This window comes from Tenrec ecaudatus, chromosome 9, assembly GCF_050624435.1.
Source record: "Tenrec ecaudatus isolate mTenEca1 chromosome 9, mTenEca1.hap1, whole genome shotgun sequence".
Lineage (NCBI taxonomy): Eukaryota > Metazoa > Chordata > Mammalia > Afrosoricida > Tenrecidae > Tenrec > Tenrec ecaudatus.
In genome coordinates, this window is record NC_134538.1 from 1,362,033 (window position 1) to 1,380,979 (window position 18,947).

General features: G+C 49.9%; 1 protein-coding gene across 1 annotated transcript in view; it reads right to left on the reverse strand.

Annotated features, from left to right (window-relative positions):
* Positions 1 to 12,722: 12,722 nt before the first annotated feature.
* The window catches only part of ABHD2 (abhydrolase domain containing 2, acylglycerol lipase), a 113,955-nt gene continuing 107,730 nt past the window's right edge, over positions 12,723 to 18,947 (reverse strand). The window contains exon 11 of the mRNA XM_075557844.1: positions 12,723 to 18,284. Within this exon, the coding sequence (XP_075413959.1) occupies positions 18,088 to 18,284 (197 nt within the window). The 3' untranslated portion in view covers positions 12,723 to 18,087. The remainder of the gene's footprint in view (positions 18,285 to 18,947) is intronic.

Genomic DNA, 18,947 nt, shown 5'->3' on the forward strand with positions numbered 1-18,947 from the left:
TACCTAACCCCCTAAACCCAAACCATTGCCATTGAGTTGATGCCAACTCACAGTGACCCTGTAGGACAGAGTAGAATCACCTCATGGGGTGCTAGGCCATCATCCCCATGAAAGTTAAAATGACTCTAATGAGATAGGATATAAATTCAAATCATATGGAAAGCCCAATAATCTGAGTAATAGCTAAGCAGATGAGAGGTTTTCCACAGGGAATTCTTGGATGGAAGCAGCTTTGAAGTGGGTGGTCCACCAGTCAGGCACAGTCTGACGTGCAAGGCCATAGTCAGCCATTGGGGCTTCCATCCAGGGTGGCAGCTGACTCCTGCTCCATCTGTGTGTAAGTCTCTCTCCCGAGAGCGTTCTCCTGCAGGCCCCTCGCTCCAGTGATGCTTTATTTAGATTTCTCCAGAACACCTTCTCTGAGCAGTCTGTCCCTCCTCAAGGTATGCTTCCCTCTCAAAGGGCTTTCTTATCTTTAGCTTCAGGCACCTCACAGTGAGTACCTTACGCACTGCTCTATCTCTGCATACTTCAACTAATGCAAATGTCTCTTCTGTGGGGTTGACTTGCTTCAATGGGGGGATACCTTTTTAAAAATGTATATACACATATGTATATAAATGTATATATATTCACACACACAGATCAACCAATAAGTGTATATATACACGAGGGGGAGTCTCCAAAAGTTTGTCAACAAATGGAATTATACGATAATGGGAAATTTCACACTTCAGTCCCCATACAAACTCCTTATTTCTAGCGCTCACAGTCAACAATTCATGATAGTAAATGATATTTCCTTAAGACTTCTGAGCTAAAGGAGGACTCAGGAAATTATGAGCTTTATCCCTTTTCCCTGTTTTCCAAACAGTTGTGTAGCAGACTTGAGGAAACAGTAGCTGCTCCCTGTCAGCTGAGCCTCATTTTCCTCCACCTCGCCACCCCACTCCCCCAGAACAGCTGGACATCCCCCAGACTCACCCTCTGGCTTGTGGGGGCTCCGATTTATAAATGAAGTGAGAGTGAGGAGAAAAATGCAAGCAGATGTTGACCAGGTGATTCTTTTTTTTTTTCAAAGATAATTTTATTGGGGGGCTCTTACAGCTCATACATACATCAGTTGTATCAAATATATTTGTATATATGTTACCATCATCATTTTCTAAACATTTACTATTTCAATACTTGGTACCAGCTCCTCTTTTATTTTCACTAAAAAAATCATTTTATTGGGGACTTTCTTCCCCACATTCCCTCCACGCTCCAGGCATCGCCACTCTCACCACTGGTCCTGAAGGAGTCATCTGTCCTGGATTCCCTGTGTTTCCAGTTGCTCTCTGTACCAATGTACATCCTCTGGTCCAGCCAGATTTGTAAGATAGATTGGGATCATGATAGTGGGTGGGTGGAGAGGAAGCATTTCAGAACTAGAGGAAAGTTATATGTTTCATCGTTGCTACCCTGCATCCCGACTGGCTCATCTCCTCCCCACAACTCTTCAGTAAGGGGGTGTCCAGTTGCCTACCAATGGGCTTGGAGTCTCCACTCTGCATTCACCCACATTAACAATGATATGATATTTTGTTCCATGATGTTTAATACTTGATCCCTTTGACAGCTCGTGGTCACACAGGCTGGTGTGCTTCTTCCATGTGGGCTTTGTTGTTTCTCAGCTAGATGACCGCTTGTTTATCTTCAAATCTTAAGACCCCAGATGCTATCTCTTTTGATAGCTGGGCACCATCAGCTTTCTTCATCACATTTGCTTATGCACACATTTTTCTTCAGCAATCGTGTCGGGAAGATGTGCATCCGGGAATGCCAATTTAATAGAACAACATGTTCCTGCATTGAGTGAGTGCTTGAGTGGAGGCCCAATGTCCATCTGCTGCCTTAGTACTAAACCTATAAATGTATGCGTGTAGATCTGTTTCCCCACACTCTTATATAAATATATTTACATATGTACATTCCAGTCTTTAGACCTCTATAAATACCCTTTGTCACCTAGTTCTTTCCTCTATTTGCTTTTATTTTCCTCTTGTCCCACTATCATGCTCAGCCTTCATTTGGGTTTCAGTAATTTCTCTCTGTTACATTGCCTTTGCTGAATCCCTACCAGGCCTCTCACACCCTCCTTGCCACTGATTTTGGATCACTGTTGCTCCCCTGTCCCTGGGTTGGTCAGCACCACCTCCTTACCCCGCCTCCCCCTCTCCCGTGTCCCCCCCACCCCGAAGCATTGGTCCCGTTGTTTTCTCCTCCAGACTATTCATCCAGCCTATCTTATCTAGATAGATCTATAGAGATAATATGCACCAAAAATCAAGCCATAGCAAGATAGGCTATGAGTGAGAACTCAGTGATGACAACAAAAAAGCAAACCAATTACCTATAGAAGAATAAATTAATTAAAAGAAAAAACTTTTAAAAGAAAGAAAAACCTGTAAATAGATCAAGGTCTGATTTTTGATTTCTAGGCATGTCCTTCAGTCAGGTCCAATGGGGTGCCACGCTCTGGCCCCAGAGTCTGTCCTTTGTACTCCCTCAGGGGCTCCCTGCTCTGCTCCCACGGTTGCTCTACCACATGCTTTTAGTGGTTTGCCTCGGTGTCACAGGGTCAGTCTGGGCCAGTCCCGATACTGAGTCTCCAGTGTTGTCCCCCTTAGGGCAGTGGGCCATCAAGGGACGGTGTGTCTCTAGTGGGATTATCCATATGGTCCACTCTGTCCATTGGCTTTTCAGAGCGGGGATATTGTCATCCAAGCCTCTAATGAGCCAGGATGTGCTCCACTCTCTCTTCCTCCCCCTTCATTTTGCTCCCATGTGCTCTGATCAGACATGCCCCTCTCCCCTAGCTGCAGCTTCAGTGTCGTCCTCTCAAGTAATTTCTTCTGTGGAGAGGGGCTGGTATGGGGGCCGAGCCCTCAGGCCCCTCCACTGGCTCCCCACTCCTTGCCTTGTCTGGCTTTGAATCTAGTCCCTCTTTCCCTGTGGAGACAAACAATACCCTCCCCTTGGGTGGGCCAGTGGCCTATTCCCCCATCACACATCTTTTTCTTTCCTCTCCCCACCCGCTTTTTAGTTGGCTACCATATGTACCCCTGGATTTGGTCTGGCCCCTGCCATACTACCTGGGTCTCACCCCTGGAGTGTTTGTATACAGTAGCTTTCCCCTTGTTCCCCTTTTGCATTTACTTTTCTGTTCTTTCTTTTTTATATATATGTAAACTTACCTCAGCGGATTCATGTTATTCTTCTTCGTTTGTGCTTGGCTTAATTCACTTAGCGTAATTTCCTCCAGGTCTTCCCATGCGGTGGTATGCTTCATGCGTTCATCACTGCTTTGTAGCGATGCATAGTACTCCATTGTATGTATGTACCACAGTTTTTAATCCATTCTTCGGTTGATGGAAATTTGGGTTGTTTCCAACTCCTTGCAATTATGAACTGTGCCACAATGAACATTGGAGCACAGATGTCTGGCTATGGTTTGTTTCTTGCCTCTTCAGGGTATATGCCCAGTAGGGGGATTGCTGGGTCGTACGGTAACTCAATTACCATCTGTTTGAGAAATCTCCAAATTGATTTCCATAGTGGCTGTACATACCTACAGGCCCACCAGGTGATTCTTGGAATGAAGCTGACTTTGACTCAGAACCAAACAAGACCCGCCCCCACAAGTCAGCAGGGTAGTGGCCTGCCATAGTTTGTTGTGCCAGCCTGGCCGATAAACAAAAGTAGGATTAACTGAAGGGCAGAGGGATAAATGGCTCGGTGAGCCTCGCATTGCTTGTTCTGTGCCTCAGTTTAAAGGGGTACACTACCTGTGGGATGCCTAGCCTGTGGACTGTATCGCTGTAAGTTGAGGTCCCTTGTAAGGAGGATCCTGCTACATCACTGAAGGTTTATACTGTCAGTCTTTCTTCTAGCCTTCCCTAAAGGGACCTGTGGCCTTTCACAAGAGTGACTGTTCATTGGGGGAAAGGAAATAATCAAACTTTTCGGGGATTACTAGACACTGGCTCAGAACTGACACTAATTCCAAGAGACCCAAAATGTTTCGAAGGCCAACCAATCAGAGTGGGGGCTTATGGAGGTCAAGTTATCAATGGAGTTTTAGCTCAAGAACGCCTCACTGTGGGTCCAGTTGCCCCCGGAGCCATCCTGTGGTTATTTCCCCAGTTCCAGAATGCATCATTGGAATAGATATACTTAGTAACTGGCAGAACCCCCATATCAGATCCCTAAAATGTGGAATAAGGGCTATCATGGTAGGAAAGGCCAAGTGGACACCATTAGAATTGCCATTACCTAGGAAAATAGTAAAGTAAACCAAAAGCAGTACCGCATTCCTGGAGGGATTGCAGAGATCAGTGCCACCATCAAAGACTTGAAAGATGCAAGCGTGGTGATTCCTACTACATCCCCATTTAATTCACCAATCTGGCCTGTAAAGAAGACAGATGGATCCTGGAGAATGACAGTGGATTATCGTAAAATTAACCAGGTGGTGACTCCAATTGCAGCTGCTGTCCCAGATGTGATTACATTGCTTGAGCAAATTGATACTTCTCCTGGCACATGGTATGCAGCTATTGATCTGGCTAATGCCTTCTTCTCCATACCAGTCTCAAAGGACCACCAGAAGCAGTTTGCCTTTACCTGGCAGGGGTAACAGTATACTTTCACAACTCTCCCCCAGGGGTACATCAACTCTTCTGCCCTGTGCCATAATTTAGTCCGAAGGGACCTTGACCACCTGTCTATCCCACAAAATGTCACACTGGTCCATTATATTGATGACATTATGCTGATTGGACCCACTAAGGAGGATGTATCAAAGACTCTAGATTCATTGGTACAATATCTGCATACACGGGGTTGGGAAATTAACCCAACAAAGATTCAGGTACCCTCCACATCAGTAAAATTTCTAGGGGTCCAGTGGTGTGGGGCATGTCGAGATATTCCTACTAAAGTGAAGGATAAGCTATTACATTTAGCTCCCCCAACGAAGAAAAAAGAGGCACAACGCCTAGTGGGCCTCTTCGGATTTTGGAGGCAACATATTCCTCACTTGGGTGTTCTACTTCGACCTATTTATCAAGTGACACGAAAAGCCTCCATTTTTAAGTGGGGGCCCAGAATAAGAAAAGGCTCTTCAACAAGTTCAGGCTGCCGTGCAAGCTGCTTTGCCACTGGGACCATATGATCCAGCTGACCCAATGGTGCTAGAGGTGTCAGTTGTAGATAAAGATGCAGTGTGGGGTCTTTGGCAGACCCCTATTGGTGAATCACAGCGTAGACCATTGGGATTTTGGAGTAAAGTCTTGCCAGCCTCTGCAAACAACTACTCCCCCTTTGAAAAACAGCTGTTGGCCTGTTACTGGGCCTTGGTGGAGACTGAACGTCTCACCATGGGCCACCAAGTCACCATGAGGCCTGAATTACCTATCATAAACTGGGTATTGTCTGACCCACGTAATCATAAAGTTGGACGTGCGCAGCAACACTCCATTGTTAAATGGAAGTGGTATATACGAGATCGGGCCAAAGCAGGACCTGAAGGAAAAAGTAAGCTGCATGAAGAAGTGGCCCAAATGCCCACAATCTCCAGTCCTGTCACATTGCCTCCTTTCTCTCAGTCTACACCTATGGCCTCCTGGGGAGTTCCTTACCATACTTTAAGTGAAGACCAAAAAAGTCATGCTTGGTTTACAGATGGCTCTGCACGATATGCAGGTTCCACTCGTAAGTGGACAGCAGCAGCACTACAACCCCTTTCTGGGATCTCCCTAAAGGACAGTGGTGAAGGGAAATCTTCCCAATGGGCAGAACTTTGAGCAGTGCACCTGGCCATTCAGTTTGCATATAAGGAAAAATGGCCAGATGTGAGATTATATACTGATTCATGGGCTGTGGCTAATGGCTTGGCTGGATGGTCAGGGAATTGGAAGGACCATGATTGGAAAATTGGTGACAAGGAGATGTGGAGAAGAAGTATGTGGATGGACCTCTCTGAATGGGCCAAGAAAGTAAAGTTAATTGTATCTCACGTGAACGCTCACCAAAGGATTACCTCTGAAGAGGAGGACTTTAATAATCAAGTGGATAAGATGACACGCGCTGTGGAGACTGGTCCTCCTCTTTCCTCTGCCACCCCTGTTATCGCCCAATGGGCACAGGAACAAAGTGGACATGGCGGCAGGGATGGAGGTTATGCATGGGCACAGCAACATGGACTTCCACTCACCAAGGCTGACTTGGCCACTGCCACTGCTGAGTGTCCCATTTGCCAGCAACAGAAACCAACATTAAGTCCAAGATATGGGACAATTCTCGGGGAGATCAACCAGCAACTTGGTGGCAGGTTGATTACATAGGACCACTTCCATCATGGAGGGGACAGCGTTTTGTTCTTACTGGAATAGACACCTACTCTGGATATGGATTTGCCTTCCCTGCACGTGATGCTTCTGCCAAAACTACTATTTGTGGACTTACAGAAAGCCTCATCCACCGGCATGGCATCCCACATAGCATTGCTTCAGATCAAGGAACTCACTTTACAGCAAATACAGTGCGGCAATGGGCCCATTCCCATGGAATCCACTGGTCGTATCATGTTCCTCATCATCCTGAAGCTGCCGGCTTGATAGAACGATGGAATGGGCTCCTAAAGACACAATTACGGCGCCAACTAGGTGGCAACAACTTGCGGGGCTGGGGCAATGTTCTCCAGGAAGCTGTATGCACTCTAAACCAGCGGCCAATATATGGTGCTGTGTCTCCAATAGCCAGAATTCATGGGTCCAGGAACCAAGGGGGTGGAAGCTGGAGTGGCACCACTCACTATTACTCCTAGTGATCCCCTTGCAGCATTTTTACTTCCTGTCCCAGCAACCCTGTGTTCCTCAGGCCTGGAGGTCCTGGTCGCGAAGAAAGGAACTCTCCCACCTGGAAACACAGCACGGATTCCACTGAACTGGCAGCTGAGAATGGCCCCTGGGCACTTTGGACTTCTCATGCCTTTGGATCAACAGGTCAGGAAGAATGTCACTGTACTAAGTGGGGTGATTGATCCTGGAGAAATTGGACTGGTACTACATAATGGAGGTAAAAAAGAATGTCTGGAATCCAGGAGATCCCATAGGCCGACTCTTAGTGCTACCATGCCCTGTTATTAAAGTAAATGGTAAGTTACAGCAACCCAATCCTGACAGGACTGATAATGACCCAGACCCCTCAGGAATGAAGGTCTGGGTCACCGCGCCAGGCCACAAAGCACAGCCAGCTGAGGTGCTTGCTGAGGGCAAAGGCAATACAGAATGGGTAGCAGTAGAAGGTAGTTCTACCTATCAATTACGACCATGTGATCAATTTCAAAAGTGAGGCTTGTAATTGTCAATGTATTTTCTTTGTATGTGATTATTGCATATATTTCCTTTGTTCAAGTATGATATATCACATATAATTTGACTCAGTGTGTTTTCATTTATATGTATGATAGATGATTGATGATAAGTATAAGTGTGATGTCATTAATATCTGGAAATTATATAAGTATGTATTGGTAAAGAATTGTGTACAGGTGCCAGGCTGGCAAGGGGTGGATTGCTATAGTTTATTGTGCCAGCCTGGCTGATAAACACAAGTAGGATTAACTGAAGGGTAGAGGGATAAATGGCTCGGTGAGCCTCGCCTTGCTTGTTCTGTGCCTCAGTTTAAAGGGGTACACTACCTGTGGGATGCCTAGCCTGTGGACTGTGTCGCTGTAAGTTGAGGTCCTTTTAAGCCCACACGATTGGAGTGTTCATCTCTGGAGCTGGGGACCGACAGTTGATGACAGTTGGGGATCTGCCTTGCTGTCTGCTGCCTGGATATATAGCCCAGCTCTCTCTACAGAAGGGGACTGGCAACTGGCGGCTCTCAAGCCTTAAAGGACTGGTAGTGTCTCACTGCTTTATAATTTAACTGTTCATTTCTTGTATTATCTATCTATATAATTTAACGGTTCATTTCTTATATTTTATATATCTATCTTTATAAATATATTTATATATAATTACTAGCAATCTGGTTTGTCTCTCTAGAGAACCCTGTCCAACACAGGGCCTTACATAGAGATAGGGCCTAGTGCCATCTACTCTGTGGGCTCACACCTCCCCCTGCTGGCTTTATCCTGGCATGGCCTCTCCAAGCTGAGCAGAAAGGAAGGAGAGGTGGGCCAGCCAAGCCAGGCCCAGCCCCCTTTGGGAGACCATCACTGAAGAGCTGATGTGCTCAGACTCACAGGTAATCTACCTGTTGGGTACCCACCAGTGACGACCCTTTCCCCACTAATAAGATGGAGACAATAAAGGATTCTGTTTCCAATGTGAAGCCATCAGCAGGGAGACCCGGGGTGGTGGCACAAGGCAGCATGAAGGGTGACCATAACCACTTGGTGACCGTCTTCCGTTCGGGAGACATCTGGAAAGTCTTATCAGATGAGGATTCTGATGTGTAAAGTAATAGGAATAGTGAGTGTTGGAAGCCACAGTGGACCATTTCGGACACTCTTACAGAGATGTTGGGGACATGGCGTTAGTCTGCGATGGAGGCAGTGACAATCCCTTAAGGTGTGTGGGTGGATGACTCTGTAGGGAAATGGCTGCCAGCTTTTTTTAGCCGGTGCCGAGAGTCACAACTTAATCTCAGAGCAGGCTGACATTGTCTGAGGGGCTGGACAGAGGTCAGGTCTTCCATGATGAAGGAAACGAGGTGAGGCGGCCTCTTCCGAGGGGTGCGCTGACTCATCAGTTATCCCACTTCCTGTGGCTTTGGGATTGCCGCTACACACTGGTGCTTTAGTCTCCAAGTTCCCAGGATCCCATGGGGCCTCACTATTCAAAGTGTGGTCCGAAGCAGATGTCGAAGTGCAGAATCTTCAGGAACCCACCTGAGACCACCTGCCTTCACCAGAATCTGCACCCCAGCAACATCCCCACAGGACGCGCACGAGACCGTGAATTAGAGCATGTCAAGCTACGGAGGTCTGGGCTCCAAGCCCAGATCCGCGCACGCACAAGGTCAAGTCGTTCTCAGTCCCATGCAGCCCCGAGGGACAGGGTGCAGGAGGCTGCTTTGAGGCCCATGTTGACATGTGAACAAGCCAGGAATTGGAGGGGCCCACCCTGGCACATCTTGATGTCTGGGTTTAAAAGACAGTGTTTTCGCCAGCTCCCCTGCTTCTTCAGCACAGAACAGACAGGACCGAGAACTGGCTGTAGGAGCCTGGCTCCTTGAGGCTGGGAAGAAAAGCCCACGTGGGAAGGCAGCTGCCCATCTGTCCCAGAGAAAAGAATTTCCTACATGGGCCTGTGTCCCAGAGGAAGTCATTGGGCCAGCCAGGCAGGAAACGTGGAGCTGGGAACCTCACTTCCCCCAAGTGACCAGATTAAGGAGGAAAAGATTGTAGTCGGGCCTTGCTATGCCAGCACATTCAAGTGCAGGTTTGCTTTTGGAAATTCTGGTGCTCTCTGCTTTCCCCGGCAAGCCTGTTAGTTCAATGCTCCATCCCGGAGCTGGCCCACAGCACAGTAATGCCCCGAGGGCATGGGGAGGTCAAGTACCGAGAGGAGGCGATACCAAGATGACTCCAGATGAAATGTTTGTGGAGTGTTGCCAGTTTGTCATTTTGTATAAGAATACTCCTGCTGTTAGTTCTAACAACAAAAAACATTTGTGTGTTTCTTTTTAAAAAATTGTTTTATTAGGGGCTTCTACAACTCTTATCACTATCCATCCATACATCAATTGTGTAAAGCACATTCGTACATTCATTGCCCTCATCATTCGCAAAACATTTGCTCTCCACTTAAGCCCTTGGCATCAAGTCCTCTGTTTTTTCCTTCCCTTCTCGCTCCCCACTCCCTCATGAACCCTTGATAATTTATAAATGATTTTTTTGTCATGTCTTGCCCTGTCCGATGTTTCCCTTCACCCACTTTTCTGTTGTATGTCCCCCAGGGAGGAGGTCACATGTAGATCCTTGTAATCGGTTCCCCCTTTCCAACACACCCTCCCTCAACCCTCCCAGTATCGCCATTCACACCACTGGTCCTGAAGGGATCATCCGCCCTGGATTCCCAGTTCCTATCTGTACCAGTGTACATCCTCTGCTCTAGCCAGACTTGCCAGGTAGAATTGGGATCATGATAGTGGGGCGTAGGTGGAGGGAACATTTAGGAACTAGAGGAAAGTTGTATGTTTCATCATTGCTACATCGCACCCTGACTGTCTCGTCCCCTCCCTGAGACCCTTCCGTAAGGGGCTGTCCAGTGGCCGACAAATGGGCTTTGGGTCTCCACTCCGCACTCCCCCTCATTCACTATGATATGATCTTTTTGTTCTGATGATGCCAGATACCTGATCCCTTCGACACCTCATGATCACACAGGCTGGTGTGCTTCTTCCATGTGGGCTTTGTTGCTTCTGAACTAGATGACCGCTTGTTTACCTTCAAGCCTTTAAGACCCCAGACACTATCTCTTTTGCTAGCCTGGCACCATCAGCTTTCTTCACCACATTTGCTTATGCACCCATTCAACAAAACCATTTTCATAAGCCCAACTTACATGTGTCAGTCTCCCTAAAAAAACCCACCCCTGCCCTGGAGTCAATTACAACCCATGGCCCTCGCAGAGGACAGAGCAGACCTGCCCCTGTGGGTTTCCGAAGCCTTTACAGGAGCGGACAGCCTCATCTTCCTCCTGTGGATGGGCTGGTGACACCACTGCTGTCACTAAGTTCTATCTAACGTATTCCTTGAACTTTCTAATGGCTCCGGGTAGAGCTGTCGTTATCACCAATCACAGTGATACTTCGAATCACGTCCTTCCCGGAGCTGTTTTCTCATCACTGCGGGTGTTTTCATAGACCCTTTTTAGCTACAATACTGGGGTAATCCTATTTGTGTGCCTGTCTGAAGAACTCATTTTTTTGAGAATCAAGTAGCAACTAGTGGAAAAGGACGGCAAATTATTGAAAGTGTCCCCAGTTACTGATCATGTATCAACAATGTAAACTAATGAAGATTTTACAATCGTTTGTATCATGATACTGGGAGAGTGGAGGGCGAGTGGGTTGGAAAGGGGGAACTGATTACAAGGATCCACATGTGACCTCCTCCCTGGGAGAAGGACGGCAGAGAAGGGGGGGAAGGGAGAATCCGGATAGGGCAAGATATGACAAAATAACAATCTATAAATTATCAAGGGCACATGAGGGAGGGGGGAGCGGGGAGGGAGGGGAAAAAAAAAAGAGGACCTGATGCAAAGGGCTTAAGTGGAGAGCAAATGCTTTGAGAATGATTGGGGCAGGGAATGTACGGATGTGCTTTACACAATTGATGTATGTATATGTATGGATTGTGATAAGAGTCATATGAGCCCCTAATAAAATGTTAAAAAATATATTCAAGCAATTATAAAGACATCATCTATTTTTCTATTTAAAATTGATTATGTTACTAAGGTCCAAGGGCAGGGCGGTTACCCCTGGGTAACAGCAACTGAGTGCTGCCATTGCTGAACTTGCGCCCTTTGGGATTAGTTCAACAGTTCAAGGTCAAACTGCCCTTAATGTTATCTTAACCTTTCATACATAGCTGATACATCATCCAAGTAACTTCCTGTAAGGACATTGAAGAAAGAAATGAAGGCAGGTTGCCCTACTAGTAGTGGGCACCCAGTTAGAGGCTTGGTTCTCAACCCCTGCAGGGCTGGAGCTGAGGGGCCTCATATGTGTAATCATCACCATACCACCTCAGCACAGTGGTTCTCAACCTGTGGGTCGAGACCCCCTTTGGGGGTGGAAGGACCCTTGCACAGGGCTCGCCCGATTCGTAACAGTAGCAAAATGAGTTACAAAGTAGCAGTGAAAATAATTTTAAGATTGGGGGTCGCCACATGAGGAACTGTATCAGGAAGGTTAAGAACCACTGTCTTATTAGCATCATTGAGACAAAAAGTGACAGATGGCATTGCACACAATGCTGTCGCTTTGCAGAGGTCCGTCCGGCTGTGGGCACGTGGCCCTTACCAGTCTTTAGGGCACGTTGGCAGGCTACCAAACGTCCTACACCTTACATGGCTTCCAGGGGTCAGTTTTTGTAAGTAGTCGTCTTTGCGAGTGGTTTCATCTGGCTGTTTCGTGCATGAACTTTTGATTTGCTACTGGCCAGGCATCACTCATCAGAGGTGCTGTCAGGCCACGGAGAGAGGACATCGGTGAGTGCAGAGACCTTGAGCGGGGTGGGGGCATGGGCTGGAATAACTCTCCTGGTTGGGCCAACTGCTGGGCCCTAGCAGTCCCCACGCTTAATTCAGACGGATAACACGACCACCGCCCAAGCAGTCCAATGATCATTTCAGTGATGCTCCTCAGACTTTTCAAAGAAGATTGAAGAAGAATGTAGGTACCACACACGACCAACACCATTACAACTTGACCTTGTACTTTGTGGACATGGCTCATTTGTCACTTCTTTCAGGCCTGGACACTTGTGGCCGATCACATGTTTGCAAGATCTGGGTAAAATCATGACGTGGACTTAAGTGCGTTGCCCCTTTTCTTCAAGTTCTGGGGAAGACCCAGGAAGTAATAATGATCCTTTAAATGGGAGCCCCACCAGTCCCCCAGCCTGCTGCCCAAAGAATAGCCAGCATCCACAATGCATTTTCAGTCTTTATTATTTTTTTGTAAAGAAATTCCATTGGCTCAAAGATAACAAAAGTACAGTTTTTGTTTGTGATGATCTTTGTTTACCAACCACACAGAATCAAAAGAGAACCCAAATTAGGAAAACGTAAAACAAGGACACCATTGTTTAGTATAGTTTCTTAATAAAGGTAAGTATGCTCATAGTTAGAAAAAAATTGCATTGCTAGTTGCAAATCTTAAATGCCCTGCTGCTGGGGGCTCCTCTATTTCTCCTCGGCGATCTGGCAGCAAGGGAGGCGTTTGGAACACAAACTCGAAATGACATGATTTTCAGGGCCGCACTTTTAAGGTGGCAGGGGTGAACAAGACCATGGACAAAACCAAAGAAAACCGAAACAGGAAATGTGAAAGGGGTGGTTCCCGAAAATCAACCTGGAAGCAGGTGGGCCAACAGAAGCATGTTCAAGGGCGTCTAACCAGGCCGGGGAGAGTTACGAACTGGTGCCCCACCCCGCCCTGGCTCCCCTGCCGGCGTGACTAAGGCAGCTGCAGTGGCGGAAGTCAAAAGCCCAGGTACAGTGAAGGTCTTTCCTGAGGCAGTGGGAGAGAGAAATCCAGGTCAGCTGGACACGGTGTGGAGAGGGGACAGGCTTCTAAGTCGGACTTGTGCTTTAGGACAGCGCAAGAGGCCCCGGCCCAAACCTACGTAAAAAGCTCAGAATGTCATGGAATTTTGAGTGTTAGACTTCATCGGCCAGCTAGGAATTCACTTCAGTTTAATCTTGAGCAAGGCATGAAAGAAAGCGTTCCTCACCACCTACATGCTAGCAACCTGAAGGCTAGGGGCGGGGGGGAGGGGAGCAGCGTAGGGCTGACTCTTCCCAAAGGGGTGGGGGGGCTGTGTACTTCTTGGGAATGGCAGGCCGGCTGCGCATCGACCACTTCAAGAGGATTCCGGGCTTCGGAAGGCCTCCTATTTCTCTATGCCCACAGGGGCCAGTCCCTGCTTCCTTGGTTTCAAACCCAGGTTGGCCAAAGCAATTCCAGTTTCTGAAGAGGTGGCAGCTTCCTCTACTGTCTTCTTTCCCTGAATCACTGGGCTTCTAAACGCCACTGGCAGACCACCCTGCGTGGCTTCTCAAGCCAGAGGGGCCCTGCGCAAGAGGGCGCACAGGACAACAGAAGGGTGTCAGGGGACGGGGTGCGCTGGCCAGGTCCGGATCACTGGTCTGGTTGGGGGTGGGCTGGGGCGTCGCGAGGAGGCATGCACAGGCCACTGAAGAGCCTCTGGTTTGGCTGTGGCTTCTCTCCAGCCTTGCTGGGCAGGAGAGTTTTAAGTTCTAATGCCACGGCCTTGTGGTAAAAGCAGAGCATCCCCAAAGGCAAGTTAAGGCTTTCTGGGCAGGGACAAGGATCTCAGATGATTGAGAGGAGGCTGCAGCGACAGGCTTCTCAATAACTCCCCGTCTTTCCTAGGGGACAGCCCCGCGCCTTCTTCCACCTCGACGTGAGGGTCCACAACCCCTGCTGCTGCTCTAAGCCAGAATCAATGCCGCGGCACAAGGAAGGCCCTGGCAGCTCAGACCTCCCTGCCCTGGGGACATAGGCGAGCACACGCGTGTTGTCTCCTGTAGCTGGCAGGGCACAGCTCAAGCCACGCTGCCGCACAGAGGGGGACCATTCAGTCGCCCAGCTATCCAGAAAGCTCTGCTTTCATCAAGACTGCAGTCTGGGAATGAAGGTCCAAGGGGGAGGGGCTCCTGCCTGCCCTGGAACTCCGAGTGCTGGGCTTGGGCTGCACGGAAGGCTGGTTAGAGCTGCTTCATTCCCAAAGCAGCACCTGCCCCAGCCACGAGGCCACCCTGGGAACGGGCTCATAAAGACGCCTGCAGAAAGAAGCCCGTCGAGGAAACAGGGCTGTACAGGTGGCCTCCAGGGTCAAGGGAAGAGTCACTGGGGGTGCATCCAGGTAAGAAGCTCTGCTGCTAAGTGTGGGGTATGTACCCAGAGGCCTTCTTCCCAAAGGCCAGCTATTGAAACACCCACAAGGCAGCACAGGGAGACTCCTGCCACGCGTGGTGTCGCCCGGAGCCGGAATTGGAACATTGGCTGTAGAAGCTTTCTCTCTCTTTTTCTCTTGCTCTTTTTTTCTCTCTCTGTAAGTCCCCTCAGGAGGAGATGGACCTTGGCCTTTGCTAGGCCCTACTGTCTACCTGCAGGGCTGTGGACGAGCCAAGGGGATGTGCAGACAAATGATGTGGCCTTCAAGGCGGGACTGTGACATGCCTCAGATCTAGGCCACGTGCATTTCCCCTGCTCGGGGCAGATCAGTGCCCCCACGGACAGCAGGCTACAGAGAGGGGGCCAGGAGATGAAAATGCCCACAGCCTCTCTGCGTTCCTTCTGCCCCGGGGGCACCGGGGCAAGCGCACACTGGGAAGGTCGGCAGGCTTCCTGCGAGCCTGCCAAGCTCCAAGCCCCCACAGGTGCTCCCCGGGAGCACTCGTTCCTGGATCAGAGCATCCTAACTCGCCTGCCAATCAGCTTCTCATCGGTCACCTCGCATTTTCTTAGGGGACCCGGGGTGCAACCAGGAGGGGGAACACGGGCATTTCTCCTCTCTTGGTTTCACAAGACAGTAGGATCACCCATGCCCGTGCAATTTATGTCCTCGATCTGATTTTAAACTATAACACATCACTTTGAAAATTCAGTTTGTTCAACAAGCTCTAACTGCAGTCGGCGAGAACTCACAGGACCATGCGAGGCACATGGGGAGCTGGAGGAGGGACAAACAGAATGCTGTCTGCCTGCCCTGGCCGAGCTCTGGCTCTGTCCCTCTGTGCTGGCTCTTTCATGGGAAGACAGGACTTTTTCTGTGAGGCAGCCACATTCCCACTCTCATTTCCTGCCCGAGAGCCTGAAGCTTGAACAAAGGACTTCCCTCGAGTCTCTGCAAGCCCAAACGGAATGCAAGGGCTATTCAGAGACACAAGTGGAGATATTAGCCTTCACTCCCACCCCCTGGCCCTGTGTGCGAGATGCCACGGCTGCCTGGCAACGCACCATGCGCCCATCCCTGCCTGGAGCCACCAGAACCTCCGCACAGACCAGGGCCCGGCTCCTGTGATCACAGACAGTGCTGAGCGCTCTCCTCTCAGAGGAGCTGATTTATCAGAGCAGGCCGAGAGACGTGGGCCTAAGGAATGAAGGGATTCGCCCCTCTGGGGTTATTGCTTGGTTTACCCCCTCGGTTCACTCAGAGTCTGGACAAGTGAGGGGACGAGCAGGGAGTGCCGGAGAGGCTTTTGGGTGACGGCAGTGGCTGGGTGGTGGGAAACGGCACAAAGGAGTGAGCAGGACGCTGGATTTTGCACTGAGGGGGAACTGATAAAGTGCTAATTTGTGCGAACAGATCAAGAAATGGAGGTGCTCTGGAGAAGGGGGGGCAAGAGCCACGCTGCTGAGCTTGGGGAGAGCGAGAGCAGTGCAGAGCCGGCCCTGCCAGGAAGCAGGTGTTCACCCTGTCCGATCGTGGATGTCTGCAGTCATCAGTCAGGACGATCCAGTGATTGTCAGAAAACACCTTTTCAGGTTCCAAACATTACCATCACAGTCCCTCGGATAGGTCCCCAAACGCCATCCACCTGCAGCCACGAGGGTCTGTCCTCAGCTCAGGTGGCTCCCTGCATCCCTTTATCTGCCACACAGTGCCCTCTACTGTATTCCCGCCTGACCTGGAGTCCGAGGGGCTGCAGCAGGGACATCTTGTCCGAAATCCCCACGCAGTGACACCCGTAGTACCATCTAGTGCCGGATAGCAACTGCGGGCTTTTCAAAGTGCAGGGTTTTCAGCGATTCAAGTGCCGCCAGGACGGGAGACGAGGAGTTTTGAAGCCTACAGTGACCTTCTGATTTGAGAGAAGACCCTGGAGCGGGGAAGTCAACAGAACACAAACCCAGGGCCTGAAGCAACACATCTCTTCTTGTTTTAAAACAACACCCTCTTCAGTTGGAAACACCTTTCTCCCGGCTCAGCTCGCCTCAGCTCTGACTTTTCAATCGTTTGGTATCAAAAGCCAGAGTCACCTGTTGTTGTTGTTGTTTTTAAATAAAAAGAAAGAAAATTACAATTCAGTGCTTAAAATGCAAATTAGACCACAATAAACAGCACCAACAATAAAACACACAAAAAGGCTGCAAAGACAAACACCACCACCTCTACATGGAAATGGGGTGGGGCAGGAAGAAAGGCAAGTGATGACACCCCCAGGCCCAGGCCTGGCCGGGGAGAAGCGCCTCCAGGCGCCCCTGGAAGAATGGCCTCCCAATCCTCAGCATGCTGAGTTTGTCAAGGAAAGTCGGCCTGGGGGCCCCAGCCCACTGCACAGAGGAGGGAAGGAAAGCTCAAGGGGACTTTGCTAGCATCATCCAGTCCATGAGCAGCGAGTCGAGGCCACAGCCAAGGCTGTGCTCTGGCTCTTGCTCGGGGACCTGCCTGGGACACTATATAGTCACACAGAGGGCAATGACAATGACAAGGCTGGTCTCCCTGGTCCCTGGAGGACCAAGAGACACCTCTGATGATGCATGTTAGTAAAATGAGCTACCAAGAGGTTTTTAAATTTAAAGGCCTCGCTGAACAGTGTCTCCCAAATTTGCCCGGTGATGAGAATCAACTGGGGCACTGGTCAAAAATGAAAATCCCCAGGCCCCTTCCTAGACTCATGGAGGCGGCCTCTCCTAGGGGCAGGACCTGGGAGGCTGAATTTTCCACAAGCGCCCCAGGTAACCCTCATCACCAGGGAAGCATCGGGGGAACTGTCTAGGGAGAGAGTGAGGGAGAAAACTTGGCTTGTGATTCAAGGGAATTGCCTCTGCTGATTAGGAGAACTCCCAGGGGAGCCTGGGAAGCCAGCTTCTCCCCCAGCGCTGGGCTAGGCCAGTGAGCTCTCTTCTGGGTCTACGTGAGGGCACATGGGACCACCACAAAAACTAGCGCTAACACCCCACACTGTTCTGGGGAAAAAGTTTTTTGATTGGCAAAGCAAAACTGCAGTTCCGACACATTTTTAATAGGGAAACTAGACTTAATTGGCTTAAAAGCAATCGAATGCTGAAAGTGGACACAGGTGGATGAGAACCCGGTCATTTGTCACCATGGCTAACAATGCACGGGAGAACACCAGAAACCCAAGCACAGAGAGAGCCTGGAGCTCCTGGGGAGAGCTGCCTGCTCTAAGACAGGTGTGCCTGGTGGGTGGCCCCTGCTGATGGCGTGAGGTCAGAGCCAGGCCGTTGAGGTTGGCCTGAAGCAGCAGGCCAGGGGACTCGGGCCCCCGAGGAGGTCCCTGGGCGCACCGGAGTCCAGAGGCCTCATTCCAGGTCAGCCTCCACCTGCTCTGTGTCGGAGCACTGCAACTTGTTCCGCTCCCATTGGCAGATGGCGTCGGCGTACTGCACCACCAGCTTGTCCATCCACGTCAAGGGCTCGGGGAACAGCACGGCGCCCTCGAAGAAGCCCAGGTGGCCCCCATGCAGGGGCAGCACAAACATGACGTTCTCTCGCTTCTCTGCAGGGAAAGGAAGCCGAGTGAGTCCCACAGAAACACCTGCACTGGATCTGAATGACCCCTGACCACCCGGGTGGCCAGGCAGGACTGCGCTGCATGGGGCGGGCAAGGATGAGCTGGTCTTTCTTCCCAGGTGGTCCTGAAGGGGCTTGAACCTCTGATCCCTCAGCCAGGGACTCCTAGCCCATGGTGGGAGGTGAGGAGAGGTGGCAGGGGTGGGGGTGGAATGATGATGGGATTTCTCTGTGGGTGAATGTCCCCTAAGCAGGCATCTCAGCTGGACTCTCCTAGCCGGCAGGAGGGGAATCTGATGGCACAAGCAGAACCGGGGGACCCAGCTGGCTTGGGACTGGCAGTCTGGCTTTGAGGGGAATGGGCACCAGCCTAAGAACTCCCTAGAACTCTTGGCCACCTGGGGAGTTCCTACAGCTCCCATGCTAAGAGAACGGAGGCTGATACTGGAAAGGTTGGAAGGTCAAGTCTACCCACAGTTTCTTGGCTGTAATCTTCACAGGTCTCCCTCCCGTGGAGCTACAGAAGGTGTGTGTAATCAGGACCAAGTGCTTAAGCGGTGTGCCACTAGGGGCTCCTTCCTGAGGCTCTGGTCGGAGCGTCACAGAGTTCATGGAAAGATTCCGCTATTTCCTCATTCTACATTTCCAT